The sequence below is a fragment of the Oncorhynchus keta genome, chromosome 28 (assembly GCF_023373465.1).
Source record: "Oncorhynchus keta strain PuntledgeMale-10-30-2019 chromosome 28, Oket_V2, whole genome shotgun sequence".
NCBI lineage: Eukaryota > Metazoa > Chordata > Actinopteri > Salmoniformes > Salmonidae > Oncorhynchus > Oncorhynchus keta.
Window position 1 is genome coordinate 48376960 of NC_068448.1, and position 25190 is coordinate 48402149.

Here is a 25190-nt window from a genome sequence, read left to right on the forward strand (position 1 = left end):
AGGTGCCAGTGCCGCCAGTCAGCCCAGAGGTGCCAGTGCCGCCAGTCAGCCCAGAGGTGCCAGTGCCGCCAGTCAGCCCAGAGGTGCCAGTGCCGCCAGTCAGCCCAGAGGTGCCAGTGCCGCCAGTCAGCCCAGAGGTGCCAGTGCCGCCAGTCAGCCCAGAGGTGCCAGTGCCGCCAGTCAGCCCAGAGGTGCCAGTGCCGCCAGTCAGCCCAGAGGTGCCAGTGCCGCCAGTCAGCCCAGAGGTGCCAGTGCCGCCAGTCAGCCCAGAGGTGCCAGTGCCGCCAGTCAGCCCAGAGGCGCCAGTGCCGCCCCTCAGCCCAGAGGCGCCAGTGCCGCCCCTCAGCCCAGAGGCGCCAGTGCCGCCCCTCAGCCCAGAGGCGCCAGTGCCGCCCCTCAGCCCAGAGGCGCCAGAGCCCCTCTGTCCCGAGCAACTGCCCCTCTGTCCCGAGCAGCTGCCCCTCTGTCCCGAGCAGCTGCCCCTCTGTCCCGAGCAGCTGCCCCTCTGTCCCGAGCAGCTGCCCCTCTGTCCCGAGCAGCTGCCCCTCTGTCCCGAGCAGCTGCCCCTCTGTCCAGTGGGGTCATTGAGAGGGGTTGCCATGGTTAGAGAGCTACGGAGGCGGACAATGAGGCGGACTAAGACACTAAGACAATGGTGAAGTGGGGTCCGCGTCCCGCTCCAGAGCCGCCACCGCGGACAGACGACCACCCAGACCCTCCCCTATAGGTCAAGGTTTTGCGGCCGGAGTCCGCACCTTTGGGGGGGGGGGGGGTTTGTATTTATTTAGTATGGTCAGGGCGTGAGATGGGTGGGCAGTCTGTTTGTTTTTCTAGGTTTTGGGTATTTCTATGTCTCGGCCTAGTATGGTTCTCAAACAGAGGCAGGTGTCATTAGTTGTCTCTGATTGAGAATCATACTTAGGTAGCCTGGGTTTCACTGTGTGTTTGTGGGTGATTGTTCCTGTCTGTGTTTGCACCAGATAGGACTATTTAGGTTTTCGCACATTTATTGGTTTGTTAGTTATTTCGTGTCTAGTTCCTTTATTAAAAAACAATGAATAACAACCACGCTGCGTTTTGGTCCGCCTCTACTTCACCACAAGAAGACCGTGACAGGTACTCACAGGAAACGTGGCGAGAACGCTGATCCAATGCCTCCCAACACAGAAATTAACTATTTAAGATAAGGGCCAAATTAGAGGACATGGAGGACTTGAATGTGGTCTCTTTGGAGTTGGCTCCCAGAGGTCATCTGAGTCAGTCTCTACCACTATAGAGAATTTTTCAAATTAAATTAGAACTCAAGTATATTTTTACTTATTTGATTTAACCTTTATTTTAACAGGGGGTGAGACCTGCATCAATACTTTTACAGGTGAGCCCTGCATCAATAAATCAAATACACAAAACATATCTAGAAACATATAAATTATATAGAGTATGGGGAACACAATCACTATAATGAAATATGTAGACCAACAGGCAATAAGACAATCAAAAACTTTGTAGAATAATGGTGAAGACATCAAAACTATTAAATAATACATATGGAATCATGAAGTAACCAAAAAAGTGTTAAACAAATCTAAATATATTTTTTATATGAGATTCTTCAAAGTAGCTACCTTTTGCCTTGATGACAGCTTTGCACACTCTTGGCATTCTCTCAACCAGTTTCATGAAGTAGTCACCTGGAATGCATTTCAATTAACAGGTGTGCCTTGTTAAAAGGTGACGAGGTAGGGGTCGTATACAGTGACTTGCCTCGTTAAATAAAGTTTAAATTAAAATAATAGCCCTATTTGGTAAAAGACCAAGTCCATATTATGGCAAGAACAGCTCAAATAAGCAAACGACAGTCCATCACTACTTTAAGACATGAAGGTCAGTCAGTCGCAAAAACCATCAAGCGCTATGATGAAACTAGCTCTCATGAGGACTGCCACAGGAAAGGAAGACCCAGAGTTACCTATGCTGCAGAGGATAAGTTGATTAGAGTTAACTGCAGCCCCAAAAAATGCTTCACAGAGTTCAAGTAACAGACACATCTCAACATCAACTGTTCAGAGGAGACTGCATGAATCTGGCCTTCATGGTCGAATTGCTGCAAAGAGACCACTACTAAAGGACACTAATAATAAGAAACTTGCTTGGGCTAAGAAACACGAGCAATGGACACAAGCAATGGACATTAACGTTAGCTGGCTGGCTCTCTAGCCAACGTTACGTGTATGATCTTAGAATTTGTCTCTCTGAGCCATTTGCTTGGCTAGCTATTGCCTAATGTTAGCTAGCTAACATTGAACCTGGTTGTCATGAATTGGGATTACTGTAATGTCATGCGTTTAGATTGTGGTTCATTGTTTACCTAGCTAGCTAGCTACCTACAAGTCTTAACAAAAGACTCCACTATGCAAGTAACCATTTTGGGTGTGTTCGTAAATTCAGTCTGGCCACCTTCTCCGATTTCAGAGCACTCTCGTCTGAGAGGAATTTACGAACGCTCAACACCCGTTGAATATGGCCGGTAAACATTGGCAAAAAAGCATAATTAAATTGTTGCCAGAAGCACAGTTACAGTCACCAATGCTCTGGATAACATAAAAATAGCCTAACCAGCTAGGGCGAGTAAATGGTCAGTGAGTTGTTCTCTCATTATGTGTCTGGAAGTAGCTAGCAAGCTAGCCAATGTTAGCCAGTCAGATTGGGTGCTTGACTGCCGTTGTGAGGTCAGAACGTTCGGATCAACCCTACTCCTCGACCAGAGTGTCCAGTGTGTGCTCTGAACGCTCTGAATTTACAAACGGACAATCTGACAGCACTGTTGCAGTCAACAACGCTCTGGATAACATAACAGCCGAAACCAGCTCTGCTAGGGCCAGTAATGTTCAGTGAGCTGTTCTCTCATTTGTGGCTGGAAGTAGCTAGCAAGTTAGCTTGGGTGCTTGACTGCTGTTAGTACAGAACGCTCTGCTCAACCCTTAAAGAGTTGTGTGGGGCTAAAGCTCAAGAGGGTGTGAACGATGCTGAATGGGTGTAGACAAAGTAGGGCTCTCCAGTAGTAGTACCAAAACAGGCCATTTTCTCAAAAGTGAGTTTATAAGTTTATTCACTTTTAAAGCAGAATTACTTTCGAAGTACTTCTACAAAACGTTCCTTTGAGTATTTTTTTTCATAGACCACACCTCCGTGTAGTTATTACCTGCCTCTAGTACTATTTATGATTTCTTACAGGTACAATAGGTTACCATATGATCCCTAAAACCAATATTTAAGACTCCTGACTGAAAGACGTTCTCTTGGTCTGATACAATAATCAAATCCAAAGTTGATTTTACTGTCAATACACACCCGGGTTGGGTCAACAATCAGTTGCTTCAGTCCAAATAACATGTTCAAGGTATACAGGACATTTACTAGTGTACTTTTCTTGGGTGATAACTGCACATTTGTATTAAAATCGCCAAGCAGAAAATATTCCTTATCAGCAAATACATTGTGATCTCAGCAATCGATTCAAGTAAATCGTATAAATTATTCTGCTTAGGAGACCAATAGCAGACACCAACAAGTATAGGACGACATTTAGGAATCAGTATGTCTACCCATGCAACCTCAAGACCATCCATTTTCAGATTTGAACGAGGGTTAAAATGCACATCATTCCTAGTAAAAACACACACACACCACCCGTGTTTCGGTTTCGGGCAACTCTATGAATGCCCTAATCCGGTAGCTCAACCTCATTGTCCTCAATTGACCCATCGAGCCAAGTCTCACTCCCAGCAACTACTGCAGCCCGGGTGTTAGAAGCGTGGACTTTTAATTCCTCTAATTTCGGCAGCAGTGCGTTCATATGTATAAAGTGAAGTCCTCTCCGATTGAATCAGTCAAACACTCATTTTCTGTGCCCACTGCTGATACATCGACTACCTCATCCTGATTGCACTCATCATGCCTGCGTGTGTCCAGCATCCCAAGGTTTTTAAACAGCATACAAACAGCATCCTTTTAAACAGCATACGTTTGCAAACAAGCAAAATTATGCTTTGAGACTTTACAGCATCATATGTTTGGATGTCTCCACACTTTGTGAAAAAATAAATCCTTCTCTCTGCGATTAGTTTATGTTGTTATTATAATGCATTCATTTAGTCTGTTTCTGTCAAACAAAACAGACAGTGGGAGTTTTTTGTTGTTGTCAAAATGGATGTCATTATTTTTCACTAAACATCTGTTTTCTCTCTTTGGCTATAAAATAATAGTCCTCACAATTTAGACTGGTTTTATTTATGGGTTTGAATAAACGGAGACACTGACATTGTGTTCTGGTTGGAAGTAAACATATCAACTGAATAAAGAGTCTGTGTCGCAAATGGCACCATATTCCCTACTTAGTGCACTCCTTTTGACCAGGATCCGTAGGGCTCTGATCAAAAGTAGTGCACTAGATTATGGTTGCATTCCAGGCTGACTACATTGCAGACCTATACCAGATATCAGAGCGCCTGGACAGATGTTTCAAATATCAGCCAACTACATTCTGTGATATATCAATCTGATGACGTGGCACACAACCATTGAGTAATGCAATGTCTGCAATGTTGTCGGCTTGCAACGCAAACATTATATTCGATATTCTGAAAGGAGCTTTTACCATCACCCAATAGGATGGATTGTTACTGAGACAACAGCCAATCCCGGTGTCCCTCTTTACAGCTAATCCCTGTGTCCCTCTTTTCTCCACCCAACAGCAATAGCTAGCTACCTTTCTGTTTGTATTGTGATGTCCTATCAGGAGTTGATGGAAGTCCCCAAGACTACTAATGCTAAAATCCATAGTTGCCACATCCATTTTTTGGACTTATATATAAATACCTTGTGATCCTAGTTTAACTTTCATACCTCATCAGAACTCAAAATATAAGATTGTTTTACTCCAATGTTTGTAAACAAAGTAAATGTAAAGATATACTGTATATCCTCAAAACATGATTAAAACTCTATTTTGTATACAGTGGGGGAAAAAAGTATTTAGTCAGCTACCAATTGTGCAAGTTCTCCCACATAAAAAGATGAGAGGGGCCTGTACATTTTCATCATAGGTACACTTCAACTATGACAGACAAAATTAAAAGAAAAATCCAGAAAATCACATTGTAGGATTTTTAATGAATTTATTTGCAAATTATGGTGGAAAATAAGTATTTGGTCAATAACAAAAGTTTATCTCAATACTTTGTGATATACCCTTTGTTGGCAATGACAGGAGTCAAACGTTTTCTGTAAGTCTTCACAAGGTTTTCACACACTGTTGCTGGTATTTTTGCCCATTCCACCATGCAAATCTCCTCTAGAGCAGTGATGTTTTGGGGCTGTTGCTGGGCAACACAGACTTTCAACTCCCTCCAAAGATTTTCTATGGGGTTGAGATCTGGAGACTGGCTAGGCCACTCCAGGACCTTGAAATGCTTCTTACGAAGCCACTCCTTCATTGCCCGGGCAGTGTGTTTGGGATCATTGTCATGCTGAAAGACCCAGCCACGTTTCATCTCCAATTACCTTGCTGATGGAAGGAGGTTTTCACTCAAAATCTCACAATTCATGGCCCCATTCATTCTTTCCTTTACACGGATCAGTCATCCTGGTCCCTTTGCAGAAAAACAGCCCCAAAGCATGATGTTTCCACCCCCATGCTTCACAGTAGGTATGGTGTTATTTGGATGCATTCTTTGTCCTCCAAACACGACGAGTTGAGTTTTTACCAAAAAGTTATATTTTGGTTTCATCTGACCATATGACATTCTCCCAATCTTCTTCTGGATCATCCAAATGCTTCCTAGCAAACTTCAGACGGGCCTGTACATGTACTGGCTTAAGCAGGGGGACACGTCTGGCACTGCAAGATTTGAGTCCCTGGCGGCGTAGTGTGTTACTGATGGTAGGCTTTGTTACTTTGGTTCCAGCTCTCTGCAGGTCATTCACTAGGTCCTCCCGTGTGGTTCTGGGATTTTTGCTCACCATTATTGTGATCATTTTGACCCCACGGGGTGAGATCTTGCATGGAGCCCCAGATCGAGGGAGATTATCAGTGGTCTTGTATGTCTTCTATTTCCTAATAATTGCTCCCACAGTTGATTTCTTCAAACCAAGCTGCTTACCTATTGCAGATTCAGTCTTCCCAGCCTGGTGCAGGTCTACATTTTTGTTTCTGGTGTCCTTTGACAGCTCTTTGGTCTTGGCCATAGTGGAGTTTGGAGTGTGACTGTTTGAGGTTGTGGACAGGTGTCTTTTACACTGATAACAAGTTCAAACAGGTGCCATTGATACAGGTAACGAGTGGAGGACAGAGGAGCCTCTTAAAGAAGAAGTTACAGGTCTGTGAGAGCCAGAAATCTTGCTTGTTTGTAGGTGACCAAATACTTATTTTCCACCATAATTTGCAAATAAATTCATAAAAAATCCTACAATGTGATTTTTTGGTTTTTTTCCCTCATTTTGTCTGTCATAGTTGAAGTGTACCTATGATGAAAATTACAGGCCTCTCTCATCTTTTTAAGTGGGAGAACTTGCACAATTGGTGGCTGACTAAATACTTTTTTTTGCCCCACTGTATAATGGATGGTCAGTCTTTGCCATCCATAGCTCTGTCTATGAATTTAAGTGGTTACATTTCTCCAGCATTTCTACAGGCCCATCCCACAGCTTTTTACCGAAACAGAGGTGGGGTGTCGTTTTGTTATTGTTTCAATTAAGGATGCTAGCTTTAAAGTAATTTGGTGTGTGTATGCACGTGTATGGGCCTATTAAAGTCATTAACCTGCCCCTGTGCTGCACCACCGTTACATAATTGGCATCGCACAGTGCTCAGCTCTCTCCGTAATGATGACGGAGCATCCAGAGAGAGATTCATTGATATTCACCTCATAGAAACTTGTTTATTACAGACTTCATTATTCACTGACTTCAGTGGGAGAGATGACAAACACTGTTTTTCTTCTATAGGCTATACGTGTGTATCACTGTGGTGTTTTATAGCGAGTGAACACACACGCAAGCAGGTATACGTCCGTAGTAGTAGTAGTAATGAGCTCGCAGATCGCTACATGGGAGATAATGGACAGACACCATTACCTCCCATAGTAATGATTGAAATGGACTGGTACCAAACAAATGGACTGGTACCAAGCATGATACTGTTCCATTCAATATGAGCCCGTCCTCCGATTTAGTGTCACCAGCCACCACTGACAGACGTGTTGCTTCTGTGCCGAGACTACAAACTAGGGGATCTTGTGATGTCAGAATATGTGCCCTCAACAGATGTAGGCAGTGTTGGGAAAGACACGAGACATGAAATGCATGAAAATGAAGTACATAATCAAGATGACATCATTGTGATATGCCGTAAAAGGCTTTCATTGACAATCTCTTGTCTACTTAATAGGATGGGTGGTCCTGTATCTGTGTGAGCAACTTTTCTGTGTTTATCTTGTAAAATGCAGCAGCTACATGATTCCTTTCAGATGTTTCTCTATACTGTTGAATTTTTCATGAACACGTACAGTGAAACAGTGGTGTAAAGTACTTAAGTAAAAATACTTGAAAGTACTACTTAACTCGTTTTTTGGGGTATCTGTAATTTACTTTACTATTTATATTTTGACTTATTTTACTTCACTACATTCGTGAAGAAAATAATGTACTTTTTACTCCATACATTTTTCTGAAACCTAAAAGTTACATTTTCAATGCTTAACAGGACAGGAAAATAGTCAAATTCATGCACTTAACAACCGAACATCCCTGGTCATCCGTACTGCCTCTAATCTGCCTGAATCACTAAACTCACATGCTTCATTTGTAAATGATATCTGAGTGTTGGAGTGTGCCCCTGGCTTTCCGTAAATTTAAAAAAACAAGAAAATGGTGCCATCTGGTTTGCCATCTGCCATCAATTTTCGCCTAAAAATGACATACCCAAATCTAACTGTGTCACGCCATGACCATAGAGATCCCTATTATTCTCTATGTTTGGTTAAGTCAGGGTGTGACTGGGGTGGGAAAGTGGGCATTCAGCCAGGACGGATTGTGCCGGCTCAGCGCTCCTGGTCACGCCCTGACCTTAGAGATCCCTATTATTCTCTGTTTGGTTAGGTCAGGGTGTGACTATTTTCTATTTCTTTGTTTTTAGCTGAGGTGGATCCCAATCAGAGGCAGCTGTCTATCGTTGTCTCTGATTGGGGATCATATATAAATTGCATTTTCCTTTGGGTTTTGTGGGAACTTGTTTAGTGTTTTTTGCCTGGCAGAACTGTTCGCTTTCATTTTCACGTTTTGTTATTTTGTTTTGAGTGTTTTTGAATATTAAAATCATTAACACTTTCCACGCTGCGTCTTGGTCCACTAACAAACGAGAGCCGTTACAAACTGCCTGTAGCTCAGTACTTAAAGCAAGGATGTGTGTATTCTTAATACCATTTGAAAGAACACTTTGAAGTTTGTGGAAATGTGAAATAAACTTAGGAGAATATAACACATTAGATCTGGTAAAAGATCATAGAAAATGCATGTTTTTTTGCATTATCTTTGAAATGCAAGAGAAAGACCATACACTGAGATGATTCTAGGTGTAATTTAGATGTGTGTGCAAAGTTTCAGACTGATCCATTGAAGAATTACTTTACTTTGTTTTAATAGCTACTGTAAATTGAAGTTGCAGTTAGATTAACAAGAATTTAAGCCTTCTGACCATAAGACATGTCTATTTCCTGAAATTGTCTGTTGTCATTCTAGTCACATTATCGCATATTGAGCAACAACTTTAAGGATACTGATCCTGTAGAGGGTGAATATAAGAAAGTTGAAATGATTTATACTTTCACTTTTACTTTGATACTTAAGTATATTTTAGCAATTACATTTACTTTTATACTAAGTATATTTTAAAACCAAATGCTAATACTCAAGTAGATTTTACTGCGTGACTTTTATTTTGACATTTTCTATTACGGTATCTCTATTTTACACAATTATGATAGTTGGGTACTTTTTCCACCACTGAAAGGAATTTGCTGTTGCGCCATGAATGAAAGTCTCAACATACTCGACACAGGACAACTTTGAAAATGATGAAAGTCAACTTTTAAACCTTGGAAGTTAACACATCTCTTGTAGGGAAGGTTAATTAATTTACTTGTAATACACATCACCAGACAGCAGAAACAAACTGGCTATGGGTTGGTCCATCTTTAGCCCAGTGGGCCTGTCTAAATAGGGGGGGTTTGCACATGATCATTATTTGGCAAATAATGGGGGGCTTCACAGAAAGAAATGGGCCAGTGTGGGGGTCTTGATGGAAAAAAAGGTTGATCCCTGCCTGACAGACTATCAGACATAGGAGGGTCTGAATCTGTAAATCTGTCATTTCAATCATATTGCTTTCCATGAAGAAGAAGAATCCAACCATACAAATTAATATGCATACTGAGCATAAACATGAACCATGGAATTAGAGCTCAGGTCAGTGAGGGTCATGGATACTAACAAACATATTCCATATACTGGTTGTGTCCCAAATGACACCCTATTCCATATTTAAGTGCCCATAGGCTCTGGTCAAAAGTACTGCACGAGGGAATGTGCCACTTAGAACGTAGGCACTATGCTATATGAGGCAACCGCTTGAATCACCTGACCTAACCACAAAGTATCCACCCATCATCTCCCCTACTCCCCCTCCCCACCATACACACAAAAAAAAAACATACTGTGTAATTGGAAATAATGTAAACTTAATGTACAATGTACAATAATGTAAACAGATACACAGCCATGAATACATTTGCATGGACTGTAAACACGCATACGCATGTTCACACGCAAACAAATGTACACGCATACACACACACAATGTTATATCCCTGGTACACTATAAAACATTTGCTGTCAAATTTACAGTAACTTACTGGCAGCATTTGGCCAGTAAGTTACTGTAATTCATTCCACAGTAGCAAATATTTTACTGTGATTGAATTTACAGTACAAATTACAATTACAGCATGTTATTGTAATTACCCAGTAACATATTACCCAGTGTTCTTTGCAAGTTTTCATTTTCACATTTACATTTGTCATCTAGTGGGCCCTCTTGTAGTTGGCAACTTACAGTTTATAAACCAAGGTTTATAAAAAAACACAAATCACTGTCATAGCATCCTTTGACTCCCTATGTCCCCCTATCCTCCAGGCCGGCTCGGTCCTCCCCTCCCGCTCCGTGGCTCGACGACTCATTGCGAGCTCACAGAACAGGGCTCCGGGCAGCCGAGCGGAAATGGAGGAAAACTCGCCTCCCTGCGGACCTGGCATCCTTTCACTCCCTCCTCTCTACATTTTCCTCCTCTGTCTCTGCTGCTAAAGCCACTTTCTACCACTCTAAATTCCAAGCATCTGCCTCTAACCCTAGGAAGCTCTTTGCCACCTTCTCCTCCCTCCTGAATCCTCCCCCTCCCTCCTCCTCTCTGCAGATGACTTCGTCAACCATTTTGAAAAGAAGGTCGATGACATCCGATCCTCGTTTGCTAAGTCAAACGACACTGCTGGTTCTGCCCACACTGCCCTACCCTATGCTCTGACCTCTTTCTCCTCTCTCTCCAGATGAAATCTCGCGTCTTGTGACGGCCGGCCGCCCAACAACCTGCCCGCTTGACCCTATCCCCTCCTCTCTTCTCCAGACCATTTCCGGAGACCTTCTCCCTTACCTCACCTCGCTCATCAACTCATCCCTGACCGCTGGCTACGTCCCTCCCGTCTTCAAGAGAGCGAGAGTTGCACCCTTCTGAAAAAAACCTACACTCGATCCCTCCGATGTCAACAACTACAGACCAGTATCCCTTCTCTCTTTTCTCTCCAAAACTCTTGAGCGTGCCGTCCTTGGCCAGCTCTACCGCTATCTCTCTCAGAATGACCTTCTTGATCCAAATCAGTCAGGTTTCAAGACTAGTCATTCAACTGAGACTGCTCTTCTCTGTATCACGGAGGCGCTCCGCACTGCTAAAGCTAACTCTCTCCTCTGCTCTCATCCTTCTAGACCTATCGGCTGCCTTCGATACTCGTGAACCATCAGATCCTCCTCTCCACCCTCTCCGAGTTGGGCATCTCCTCGCGCGGCCCACGCTTGGATTGCCCTACCTGACAGGTCGCTCCTACCAGGTGGCGTGGCGAGAATCTGTCTCCTCACCACGCGCTCTCACCACTGGTGTCCCCAGGGCTCTGTTCTAGGCCCTCTCTTATTCTCGCTATACACCAAGTCACTTGGCTCTGTCATAACCTCACATGGTCTCTCCTATCATTGCTATGCAGACGACACACAATTAATCTTCTCCTTTCCCCCTTCTGATGACCAGGTGGCGAATCGCATCTCTGCATGTCTGGCAGACATATCAGTGTGGATGACGGATCACCACCTCAAGCTGAACCTCAGCAAGACGGAGCTCCTCTTCCTCCCGGGGAAGGACTGCCCGTTCCATGATCTCGCCATCACGGTTGACAACTCCATTGTGTCCTCCTCCCAGAGCGCTAAGAACCTTGGCGTGATCCTGGACAACACCCTGACGTTCTCAACTAACATCAAGGCGGTGTCCCGTTCCTGTAGGTTCATGCTCTACAACATCCGCAAAGTACGACCCTGCCTCACACAGGAAGCGGCGCAGGTCCTAATCCAGGCACTTGTCATCTCCCGTCTTGATTACTGCAACTCGCTGTTGGCTGGGCTCCCTGCCTGTGCCATTAAACCCCTACAACTCATCCAGAACGCCGCAGCCCGTCTGGTGTTCAACCTTCCCAAGTTCTCTCACGTCACCCCGCTCCTCCGCTCTCTCCACTGGCTTCCAGTTGAAGCTCGCATCCGCTACAAGACCATGGTGCTCGCCACGGAGCTGTGAGGGGAACGGCACCTCAGTACCTCCAGGCTCTGATCAGGCCCTACACCCAAACAAGGACACTGCGTTCATCCACCTCTGGCCTGCTCGCCTCCCTGTAAATGTATATTCACTAACCATTACTAAAAATGTTGTTCTAGTTAAGGACAAACTGGTCTTCAAAAAGTATTGTAATTACAGCAAGATATCTTATAATATGTCTGACCATCTCTGGATAGTGCCAATGCATTACTGAGAAATTCATAGTAACTTGATGAAAGTGTCCTGTAAATTGCTATAATGTCAAAGCAATAAAACACAGTACGATATTGTAAAAGTAACTAACAAACTGTAAGAAAGTTATTTTAACAATATTTTACTGTAATGACAAGGGATTGGAGCAAGCAGGTTGGCTGCTAGGCAATTGTACTGTATATTACAGCAGATCAATGAATACTTGGTGTTTTATATGACTTGCACTTATGGAGGCCTAAATAAAAGCTTCCAAACTGGCCATAATCACACAACAAAACAGATCAAATGGACATAGATGTCTGAAGTTTTGTTTCGTCGAACAACCACCTGATTTAATATTGGTTTTGACTCTGTACACACGCTATAGCGTGTGGGACGTCATCTATAATAATGTGTCTGTTCTACATTCCTTTGACCAGCAGGTGCCACTAGTGTGCAATGTGTTGATCAAAGCCTTTGAGTAATTAAAACATTTATTTGATACAAATGTCTGGAAAGCCTAAATGCTTCAGGAAGCTTAGTTTCCACATCACTACAATACACCATCATTTACAGTAAGCTGCATTAAGCATTTAAATACACCAAAACAGCAATGCAATTGATAAATTGTATTGAAATATTCATCAATTGCTAATAATGAATATGTAATTATGTATTACAGCATACCAACTGAAATGTGGTGTTTTATATCAGTTGCACTTTAGGTCTTAACAAAGGCTTCTAAACTAACTGTGACTACAGATTTTCCTATTTCGCAACAAAGCCTCCTTCACTCATACTGCCAAATATACCCTCAATAAACTGACTATCCTACCAATCCTTGACTTCGGCAATGTCATTTACGAAATAGCCTCCAACACTCTACAAATTGGATGTAGTCTATCACAGTGCAGTCCGTTTTGTAACCAAAGCCCCATATACTACCCACCACTTCGACCTGTATGCTCTCGTTGGCTGGTCATCACTACATATTCGTGGCCAAATTCGTGGCTCCAGGTCATCTATAAGTCTTTGCTAGGTAAAGGTACACCTTATCTCTGCTTACTGGTCACCATAGCAGCACCCACTCGTAGCACGCGCTCCAGCAGGTTAAATTTACTGGTCATCCAGTGGCCTAATTTGGCCTCCTTTTCTTCTAGTTCTCTGCTGCCAATGACTGGAACGAATTGCAAAAATCACTGAAGTTGGAGACATGTATCCCTCACTAACTTTAAGCATCAGCTTGTCAGAGCACCTCACCGATCGCTGCAGCTGTACACAGCCCATCTGTAAATAGCCCATCCAACCAACTACCTACCTCAAACCCATATTTGTTTTTTTTTTCTGCTGTTTTGCACACCAGTATTTCCACTTGCACATCCTCATCTGCACATACAGTGCCTTGCGAAAGTATTCGGCCCACTTGAACTTTGCGACCTTTTGCCACATTTCAGGCTTCAAACATAAAGATATAAAACTGTATTTTTATGTGAAGAATCAACAACAAGTGGGACACAATCATGAAGTGGAACGACATTTATTGGATATTTCAAACTTTTTTAACAAATCAAAAACTGGAAAATTGGGCGTGCAAAATTATTCAGCCCCCTTAAGTTAATACTTTGTAGCACCACCTTTTGCTGCGATTACAGCTGTAAGTCGCTTGGGGTATGTCTCTATCAGTTTTGCACATCGAGAGACTGACATTTTTTCCCATTCCTCCTTGCAAAACAGCTCGAGCTCAGTGAGGTTGGATGGAGAGCATTTGTGAACAGTAGTTTTCAGTTCTTTCCACAAATTCTCGATTGGATTCAGGTCTGGACTTTGACTTGGCCATTCTAACACCTGGATATGTTTATTTTTGAACCATTCCATTGTAGATTTTGCTTTATGTTTTGGATCATTGTCTTGTTGGAAGACAAATCTCCGTCCCAGTCTCAGGTCTTTTGCAGACTTCATCAGGTTTTCTTCCAGAATGGTCCTGTATTTGGCTCCATCCATCTTCCCATCAATTTTAACCATCTTCCCTGTCCCTGCTGAAGAAAAGCAGGCCCAAACCATGATGCTGCCACCACCATGTTTGACAGTGGGGATGGTGTGTTCAGGGTAATGAGCCGTGTTGCTTTTACGCCAAACATAACATTTGACATTGTTGTCAAAAAGTTACATTTTGTTTTCATCTGACCAGAGCACCTTCTTCCACATGTTTGGTGTGTCTCCCAGGTGGCTTGTGGCAAACTTTAAACAACACTTTTTATGGAATGGCTTTCTTCTTGCCACTCTTCCATAAAGGCCAGATTTGTGCAATATACGACTCATCCAGAGTGATCATGGGCCTCTTGGCTGCATCTCTGATCAGTCTTCTGCTTGTATGAGCTGAAAGTTTAGAGGGACGGCCAGGTCTTGGTAGATTTGCAGTGGTCTGATACTCCTTCCAATTCGATATTATCGCTTGCACAGTGCTCCTTGGGATGTTTAAAGCTTGGGAAATATTTTTGTATCCAAATCCGGCTTTAAACTTCTTCACAACAGTATCTCGGACCTGCCTGGTGTGTTCCTTGTTCTTCATGATGCTCTCTGCACTTTTAACGGACCTCTGAGACAATCACAGTGCAGGTGCATTTATACGGAGACTTGATTACACACAGGTGGATTGTATTTATCATCATTAGTCATTTAGGTCAACATTGGATCATTCAGAGAACCTCACTGAACTTCTGGAGAGAGTTTGCTGCACTGAAAGTAGGGGCAGAATAATTTTGCACGCCCAATTTTTCAATTTTTATTTATTAAAAAAGTTTGAAATATCCAATAAATGTCGTTCCACTTCATGATTGTGTCCCACTTGTTGTTGATTCTTCACAAAAAAATACAGTTTTATATCTTTATGTTTGAAGCCTGAAATGTGGCAAAAGATCGCAAAGTTCAAGGGGGCCGAATACTTTCGCAAGGCACTGTATATCACTCCAGTGTAAATGTCTAAATTGTAATTACTTTGACACTATTGGACAATTTATTGGCTTAACTCCTTACTTCATTTGCACATACTGTACAGTATACAGATTTTTCTATTGTGTTATTGACTTTACGTTTGTTTATCCCATGTGTTGTTGTTTTTGTCGCACTGCTGTGCTTTATCTTGGCCAGGTCGCAGTTGTAAATTAAAACTTGTTTTCAACTGGCCTACCTGGTTAAATAAAGGTGAAATAAATCAAATAAAAAGGATATGGCTAGCCACTCGACCATTAAAGGTTTGAGACTTGCTGCCACTCTGATCTGTCACTTATGTGAGAGTGCCGTCGGAAAGTATTTTGACCCCTTGACTTTTTCCAAATTTTGTTAGGTTACAGCCTTATTCTAAAATTGATTAAATTGTTGTTTGTCCGCTCATCAATCTTCACACAGTACCCCATAATGACAAAGCAAAAACAGAATTTTTTTTTTTTTTGCTAATTTATAGAAAATGTCAAACTGAAATATCACATTTACAGAAGTATTCAGACCCTTTACTCAGTATTTTGTTGAAGCACTTTTGGCAGCAATTACAGCCTCTGTGTTCTTAAGTATGACGCTACAAGCTTGGCACACCTGTATTCAGGAGTTTCTCCCATTCTTCTCTGCAGATCCTCTCAAGCTCTGACAAGTCTCTCCAGAGATGTTCAATCGGGTTCAAGTCCGGGCTCTGACTGGGCCACTCAAGGACATTCAGAAACGTTTCCCGAAGTCACTCCTGCACTGTCTTAGGTGCCTTTTGGCTAATTGCAAGCGAGCTGTCACGTGCCTTTTACTGAGGAGTGGCTTCCGTCTGGCCACAGAGGAATTCTAGAGCTCTTTCAGACTGACTGATGGGTTCTTGGTCACCTCCCTGACCAAGGCACTTTTCCCCCGATTGCTCAGTTTGGCCTGGCGGCCAGCTCTAGAAAAAGTATTGGTGGTTCCAAACTTCTTCCATTTAAGAATGAAGGAGGCCACTGTGTTCTTGAGGACCTTCAATGCTGCAGATATTTTTTGGTACCCTTCCCCACTGTGCCTTTTTACAATCCTATCTCAGATCTCTACGGACAATTCCTTCGACCTCATGGCTTCGTTTAAGCTCTGACATGCACTGTAAACTGGGATCTTATGTAGACATGTCCAATCACTTCAATTTACCACATGTGGACTCCAACCAAGTTATAGAAACATCTCAAGGATGATCAATGGAAACAGGATGCACCTGAGCTCAATTTCGAGTTTCATAGCAAAGGGTCTGAATACTTGTGTAAATAAGGTATTTCTATTGTAATTTCTTTAATAAATTTGCAAAAATTCTAAAAACTGTTTTTGCTTTGTCATTATAAGGTATTGTTTGTCGATTTCGGAGGATTTTTTTTTGTTGTTCATTTTCGAATAAGGCTGTAAGGTAACAAAACGTGGGAAAAGTCAAGGGGTCTGAATACTCTCCGAAGGCAAATGTAATTATCCGGGAACCACTACCACATATCAGTGAAATTTGTATAGCATTTTCACTAATAGGTGGAACAAATTTAGCCTCTTATAAGACACACCTTGTCACGACTTCCGCCGAAGTCGGCCCCCCTCCTTGCGTTCGGCGTCACCGGCTTTCTAGCCATCGCAGCTACATTTTTCTATTATCCATTTGTTTTGTCTTGTTCCATTCACACCTGGTTTGCATTCCCCCAATCACACTACATGTATTTATTCCTCTGTTCCCCCTCATGCCTTTGTGTGAAATTATTTGTTGTGTTAAGTGTTGTACGCACTAGGCTAAGCGTTTGTTATTTTCCATGTATTTTCACTAAGATTATTTGTATTGTTAAACATTTATGTTGTGTGACTATTGTGCGCGCTATACACTTTGCCTTGTTGGCTGGAGGAGGTTTTTGACTCTGTATCTCTCTCCTGCCGTAATAAAGTGTGCATCCATTCATTCTCTGCTCTCCTGCACCTGATTTCACCTCAAGTACGAACACGCCTGACACACCTTAAAATATGTTAATGATTCCAACGCCCAAATATACACCCAATAATGCTTGTTTAGTGTGCCAAAAAATGTATTATGACACTGTATTCTGAATTACAGTAATTTACTGGAATCAAATGTCCAGTAAATTACTTTAGATTTTCAGGATAAGGTTTGTAGAATTCACAAAATTGAGTGTAGTGTGTTTTCTGTAGGGGTGCAGCATTCTCACTTATGGGTGCGACAAGGCACACCTTAAAAGATGTTAATGAGCCAGAGGCTCTTTCCACATCCACAACATTTCCCCACAATGCACCATAATTAATTCTGTAAAACACATTTAAGATATTTTACTGTGCATTCTGCTGTGTTTTATTGTTGAATTTACAGAAGCATCTTTCAGTCTACATATCTACTCACTTGAGGGTGGTCATCTCGGTGAGCGATGGCTGCGTGGCCTTCAGATAGCTTGCCCGGCGCGCCTGCACCTTGGGCGAGGGCTTGGGGCTGCAGTCTGAGTCGCCGCTGTCTTCCTCCGCCATGGCCTTGATGTAGCTGCCACTGCGCATACGCCTGCATGGGATCTCCTCGTCTTTCCCCACGGACAAGAACCCCCTACTCCACTCGTCCTGGGGTACCTGTGGGGCGGAGACCGTGAGAACAGGGCGGTAACTTATGTCAGAGCGATGAAACACCTGACGAGACACTATGACCGCTCTCTGACCCCTGGCTGACCGCTTGCCCAGCCTCAGGTCACCATCCAAACAAGGCTCTATATACACCAAGCTGCTAAAGCCACACCACTAAGTGCTAATGTTCACCTGAATATGGTGCATTAGAACCATACCATCAGGGTGTAGAGACGAGAGGCCCTCCGTTGTGCTGCTCCCTCCAAGTGACGCATATCAAACTGAGGAGTGAATTGTTAGGTCTGAAACTTCTGAATTCTCCAACCCTGTCTGTCTGTGCAGTGGTTGTGTTGAGGTTTTCACACACTAATGAACGTGTAAAAAAAAAAAAAAAAAGAGGCAAGCAAAGAAGCCATCTCCCTCTCTCCGCTGCCACAAGAAAGAGAGAGAGAAAAACAAAGGAGGTTTTTGTTCCGCCCCAACACTGTGCTGGTCTCCAATATGAGTGGCTTTTAGGGGAGGTGAAACACGGAGGTGAAAGGGAGACATACAGAGAGAGACATGCATCCCAAACTGCACCATATTCGCTCTATAGTGCACTACTATTGACCAAGGCCCATAATGCGCTCGTCTCAAAGTAGTGAACTATGGAATAGGGTGCCATTTGGGATGGCGACAAAGAGTCTGAATAATCAAAGGTAGGAGAATCGCTCAACAGGCCGGTAGCTAGGGAGACAACCCGTCCTTGACGTCAGGGGCACACAAGCAAAAAACTGCGAAGGCAGAGAACATCTAGGGTCTGTTGAGGACTTGAATGACGCCAGTGTTACACCAACGTCTCTCATCATCTGTAACAGAAACTAAAACAGAACCTCAAAGAACACCCTGCCAAATAAAGCCGAGACACATTAGGAGGTGTTTGGCTGGCTGAGAGTCAGTGTGTGTGTGTGTGTGTGTGTAGCCTGGTCTCATAGACCAGATGTAACATAGTAAACGTCAATCCAGGACACTCAAATTAGTATGATATAAACGTTTCCTATGGTTACATATGACAGAAGATTACTGAAGGCAAAAAATGAAAGTAGAGTGGTTGGTAGGGGTGGATGGGCCACCGTATAATGCAAATGTCTCGCAACCCAAAGGTTGCGTATTCAAATCTCTTCACGGATAACTGTAGCTAGTTATCTACTTTGCAGCTACTTAGCAGGTTAGCTAACCCTTGCCCTAAAACCCTAACATTAACCTAACTCCTAACCATAACCTAAACCCCTATAACTAGCCTACCTAACGTTAGTCACAGCAAATTGGAATTCTTCACATATCAGACTTGGGCTCCCAAGTGGCACAGGGGTCTTTGGCACTGCATCTCAAGGCAGGAGGCATCACTGCAGTCCCTGGTTTGAATACAGGCTGCATCACATCCGGCCATGATTGGAGTCCCATATGGCAGTGCACAATTGGCCCAGCGACGGCCAGGTTTGGCTGTGATTGTAAATATGTTCTTAACTGACTTGCCTAGTTAAATAAATAAAACATTGTTTTTTTGCCAATTTGTAACATATCATATGAATTGTAATTCGTAACGTATCATACAAGATGGATGATGGACGTCCACAAATTAATACATACCATATGAAACGTAACAAATCCTAATAATTGAGTGCCCCGGATTTACATTTACTATGTAACTATGAGTCCAGGTTGGTGCGTGCATGTGTGTGTGTGTTTGTGTGAACGGGAACAAAAGGAAGTGTGAGTGAATGGCGAGGGGCAGAAAACAAGATTACATCCCAGCACAACACGTCACTCCTTCAAATTGAAAGAAGTTTGGCTTCTTTTTCGCCGGCTAAAAGTATCATGTCCTCCTCTTTTGACAGTGACCCATTTTTTTGTTCTCTGTAGAAGAAAGAGGAACGCAGCTCTTTTCAGGTTGGGACAGGAGGAATGTTTCTACGTGGCTGCAAAGATCTCTCTCTTAGTCCCTCTTACTTTCTCTCTCCCCCAGTCTCTCTCTCACTTTCACTCTCTTTCCCTCTCAGTCCGTCTCTCCTCTCTCCCTTTCAATACAATTTCAATTTAATGGGCTTTATTGGCACGGGAGACATACAGTATGTTTACATTAACATATGTTTACATTTACATTCTTCCTAACTTGCTCTCTCTCACTCAGTCCCCATTCTCCCGACTATCTCTCAGTCCCTCTCTTTCTTTCTCTCCCCCCGGGCTTCTGTTTGCAGCTCACCAAGTCAGATGAGGGGATGTAACCAAGTTGAATCACTTCCTCTTCCATCTTCACCCAAACAAACAGAGAGAGCACATTGGAGCCACCAGGTTCGGGGATATGTGGCTTTTCTCCTCTTTTCAATAGTTCTGTTTTTCCCTCTCTCATCTCACGTTAGGAGCCCTACTAACGCTCCAGCTCTTCCACACTATGCTCGTGTTCCAAATGGCACCTGATTCCAATAGGTATCGAGTCAAGAATAGTGCACTATATAGAGAATAAGGTGACATTTAAGACACACCATTATGTGAATATGGCAGCTACTGTGTAAGAGAGGCTACAGGTACTGTGTATATGCATGGGATAATGCTGATTTCCATGTAAATATACTGCATGCAGTAACTGTAAAAGACCAGCTTAAATGCTAATCTAGTAGGTATACATAAGTAATGATTCCACAAGTAATCATTATACATGGAAATCTACAAGCACAAACACACTAATTATTTTTTTTGATTAACCTCTATTTAACTAGGCAAGTCAGTTATGAACAAATCATTATTTTGCAATGACGGCCAAACCCTCCCCTAACCCGGACGACGCTGGGCCAATTGTGCGCCGCCTTATGGGATTCCCGATCACGACCGGTTGTGACACAGCCCAAGATCGAATCAGGGTCTGTAGTGACTCCTCTAGCACTGCGATGGAGTGCCTGAGACCACTGCGCCACTCGGGAGCCAGAACCAAATCAGCTGTCACAAGACATTACAAACACGCAGACATGTAACAATTTAAAGGACCTGAGACAAATAGAATGTGGTCCACAACCAGGGACGATATGGAATAGGATGAATGATGTTAACAGGTGAGGAAGATGCCGTCTCACGTTTGACACAACTGAGGCCGTCTCACGTTTGACACAAATGAGGACGTCTCACGTTTGACACAAATGTAATAAAATGAACAATGTTTATTGTTCTGAAATAGTTTCTGTAGTTAGGAACAGATAGGATTAGCATTCCTGCAACATTATTCTGATGAAATGCAATTTTGATCTCACTGATTTACTCACTTTATGTGTGCACAATTCCGAGTCTCATAGCAAAGATTATGAATACTTACGTAAATAAAGTATTACTGTTTTGATTTTGAATCATTTTTGCTTTGTCATTATGGGGTGTTGTGTGTAGATTGACAAGGATTTTTTTCCTTTCATCCAATTTAGAATAAGGCTGCAACGTAACAAAATCTGGGAAAAGTAATGGGGTCTGAATACTTTCCGAATGCACTGTATATCCTGGACTCTGACATTGCTCGTTTTGATATGGCTTACAGTTTTTGACAATTGCTTACACATGATTTCTGAAACTATGGCTCCTTTTCTCTAGACTCTACACACAAAACGCCAAAACACACACACACACACACACAACATGCAAAACGTCCCACATCTCTTGAAAAACCAAACACTTCATTCAAAACTATTATAACTCTACACACAATCCATCAAATGATTGGCTCTTATACACGCATGTGTCTTTTGCATGTTCAGTGTGCAGTGGAGTCCACAGCAGTTTGTCATAGCACTCACACGTACATGTATGTGCACAAATGTATACAGTATGTATGCATATTCAGTGTACATTTACACTCTAAACAAACATGAAAGGGAGGGAAAATAAAATGCGTTTCTTTCTCAAGAAATTGTATTTTCATCCAGATTACGGGATGAACAGTAACAGACAAAACAAATGCAGTAGAAGCTAAACCAATAGGCTTGTCCTTGTCCTCCTCGTTGTCTTTGTCCTCTTCCTCCTCCACCTCTTACTCTCCTTCCTCTTCCTCTATCTCTCTCTCCAAAATTGGCCTCCATTGTTGTCCAAACCAAGAAAGCCAACCTGAAGTTTATTTATACTGCTCAAGCTCTGATGTCTAAGTGAAGAAATTCATTTTCACACGTGAGCACTGGGTATAAGTACTTGGTAAATGCGTGTGGCATTTGGAATGGCAGTGTTTTCCAAACTAAACACAAGACCTTTTCGTTTTCAATGATGTGTCTAATGTAGAGAACTGAGTTTAGTGTTTAGCAAAAGTTTTACAATTGCAAAGCAGATAATGGGCTGGCAGTTTTGCAGACTTGGTCTGAAGATGAGGTACATGAGTTAATGGTTTCACTGAGTGTGCCTCAAGTACCACTTTTAGTGTGTAAAAGATTGTTAAAAACTAATCTCTGTTTATATTTTTTTTCTTGGGATTGTTTGTGTATTAGTATTGTACTGTTAGACATTTACTGACCTACTGGAGCTAGGAACAAAAGCATTTTGCTGCACCTGCTTTATTAAGATCTGCAATAAATATTTGTCTCACATTCAACACTTATTAGGATGTCTTACATGTGGCCGATAGAGAGAGAAAGTAAGTCTGCTCCTTGTCTCCTCCTCTCTCTCTGCCATAAGTGACAGTGGACATTGAGGGGCCTCCGGATATCAGTCTGCGTGGACATGGATAGAGAGAGAGTACGTCTACCCCTCATCTACCCTTCTCTCTCTGCCTCAAGGGACAGTGGACATGCAGTGGGCCAGGTGTCTCCACACAGGCATATGAATCTCTGGTAGGACATGGGATGGAGGTGTGAAGATGGAGGTTTGGAGGTGAAGAAGGGTTGTTGTCATACCTGAAGGAATTGACAGATCGGGCGCCCCCCCCGCTGGCAGGTATCAGCCTTGACCGGGGCTTTGTCCAGGTTGACCGATGCTTTCTGGTAGACTTCCCTGGCCCTACTGACCGTCAGCGTTGATGACCACGAGCTCTTCTTCAGCAGTTGGCCAGTCCCGTCCATCCCCGTGCCCAGTCCCGGCAACCCGGCGCATGTAGAACACTTGACGTCGTTGTTGCTTCGTGACGTCTTCAGCGAGTGGGCGCTGATGGTGTTGTACTGCTCCATGAAGTACTGTGACTGGGACTTGCCTGGGTGGCGGCCCATGGTCATCACCCCCGAGGGCATGCCTCCCGGGATGGGGCTGTGGTGGTGGTACAGGCACACCTCGCGGTCCAGGGTGTCGTCCGAGCTCCAGTAGCCTGAGATGGCTGAGCGCATCTTGGGCTCCGACCTGCTGCGGTCTTTGCTCTTGCTGCGCTTGCTGCTGTGCTTCAGGGTGCCCGAGTGGGAGGGCGGGTCGTCAGAGCTGGCCTTGCCCCCGTTCATCCTATCCCCGGATGGGCCTTCCAGGGATTGAGACTTGGTGAAGAGCTTTTGGACAGAGTGGACAAGATGCCGGATCCTCCCAGGACTGTCGCTGCGCTGGTGCGCCACCGCTGTGCACTTGTACTGCAGTGTGTGGTAGCCGTCATGGCGCGCCGGTGCCTGCCGTTCAAACTGCTCCAGAAGGTTGGGGGGGATGCGGTTGTTTTTAACGCCTCCCCCCTGGCCTCCGGTGTAAGGCACCACAGCACACTCATCCTTCAGTTCATGGTGTGAGCTGTAGTGTCTTCGGGGGAAGGTGCTGCTAGCCGGGTCAGGGTAGGGCCCGCACTCAGACTGGAAGGAGCTTCGCTGGGCATAGTAAGGGTGGTCCGCTGGGTGGGCATTGCCCGGGTTCAGCGGGTAGGGCCGGGCTTGGCGCCCCAGGGTCATGGAGTCATAGGAGGGGTCACAGGTCACCATGTGATGGTGCCTCCGGCTACTCGACAAGCCCTTCATCGTCATCGTCACGGACGAGGGGACAGACACATCTAACTGCTACTGACGCTAAATAAGCTCTGTGGACACACAAACCCAGAACAGACAAACAGAGAGACAAACAGAGAGACGTAGAGAGAGAGGGAGAGAAGAGAGAGGGAGATAATTACTTAAGCACGCATAGGCATTGTCTAAAGCTGATTAGAATGGCTTTTGGCACCCCTATGCAGACGAGAACAGACAGTGATGTTGACACAGGTAGGCCTGTTCAACTCTTTCTTCTATCCTTCAAGGTTATCTAAATAATAGCAGTCAGTTTATTTGGCATGCATTTCAAGACTTTCCGATCGCTCCACAAGCTTGTCTTCCGACATTTATGTTTGATCTAGTGAATTTGATTACATGAGAGAGATGGGGGGGGAAACCGGGGGGAAACCGGGGGTTGAGTTTGAGATGGGGGGGAAACCGGGGGTTGAGTTTGAGATGGGGGAAACCGGGGTTGAGTTTGAGATGGGGGAAACCGGGGTTGAGTTTGAGATGGGGGAAACTGGGGGTTGAGTTTGAGATGGGGGAAACCGGGGTTGAGTTTGAGATGGGGGAAACCGGGGTTGAGTTTGAGATGGGGGAAACCGGGGGTTGAGTTTGAAAGAATTGAATACTGTTTAAGGGTTTATTTCCGCTAAGAAGAAAGAGAGGGAGCAAGCTCCAATAAACAGTCAGGAATAGTCACCTAACCTCACAAAATGTCTCAGAGTAGAAGTGCTGATCTAGGATCAGTTCCTCCCTATCCATATAATCTAATTCATTATCACCTAAAAGGGAAAACTTGTCTTAGAGAAGAACTCCTATTCTGAAACACTTTATGAATAAGAGCCCTGATCCCAGTACTGCCAGTCATTTGAGCTGATCTAAGATGTGAGGTGGCTGTTGACAAGAGTCTGGTGGCTCTACCTCTCCACTCCCTCTAAAACAAGCTGACAGCTCCTGGGCCACTGCAGCCAGCAGCCAATAAAAGCCTTGCCTCACATGGTGACATGAAAACAATGGCATCCAACAGGGACAATGGCCCTTTACACTCAAAGCCGTTACAATATGACATGCCTGGGTTGTTCTGAACAGAATGAGCATATTTTATTTATACAGGCAAGTCAGTTATGAACAAATTCTTATTTTTAAGGATGGTCTAGGAACAGTGGGATAACTGCCTTGTTCAGGGGTAGAAGACCAGATTTGTACCTCGTCAGCTCGGGGATTTGAACTTGCAACCTTCCGGTTACTAGTCCAACACCCTAATCAACCACTAGGCCACGCTGCCGCCGCTCATCTATTGTGAAGATAATGAACTGGTGCACAGGCACCTGAATATACTCATTACCGCTGTCTTTCACGGACTGGCAAAATTAGTATCTGTTTCCCTGAATTGCATTGTGAAAGCCTAACACTTGTAGTATTTGATTTTATGACGTCGTTCGTCATGCCGGCAATAGAACAAGCTTTCAAATGATGCCCACCTGACCCAGATTGTGATGTATAATTGGAACGTCTG

At 43.7% G+C, this 25190-nt stretch overlaps 1 protein-coding gene across 1 annotated transcript in view; it reads right to left on the reverse strand.

Annotated features, from left to right (window-relative positions):
• LOC118361520 (disks large-associated protein 1-like) overlaps positions 1-23702 on the reverse strand; it is a 126065-nt gene extending 102363 nt beyond the window's left edge. Inside the window, exons 1-2 of the mRNA XM_052483215.1 lie at positions 22640-23702; positions 17536-17753 (exon numbers count right to left, since the gene is read on the reverse strand). Coding sequence (XP_052339175.1) covers positions 17536-17753; positions 22640-23671 — 1250 coding nt within the window. The 5' untranslated portion in view covers positions 23672-23702. The remainder of the gene's footprint in view (positions 1-17535; positions 17754-22639) is intronic.
• Positions 23703-25190: the final 1488 nt, after the last annotated feature.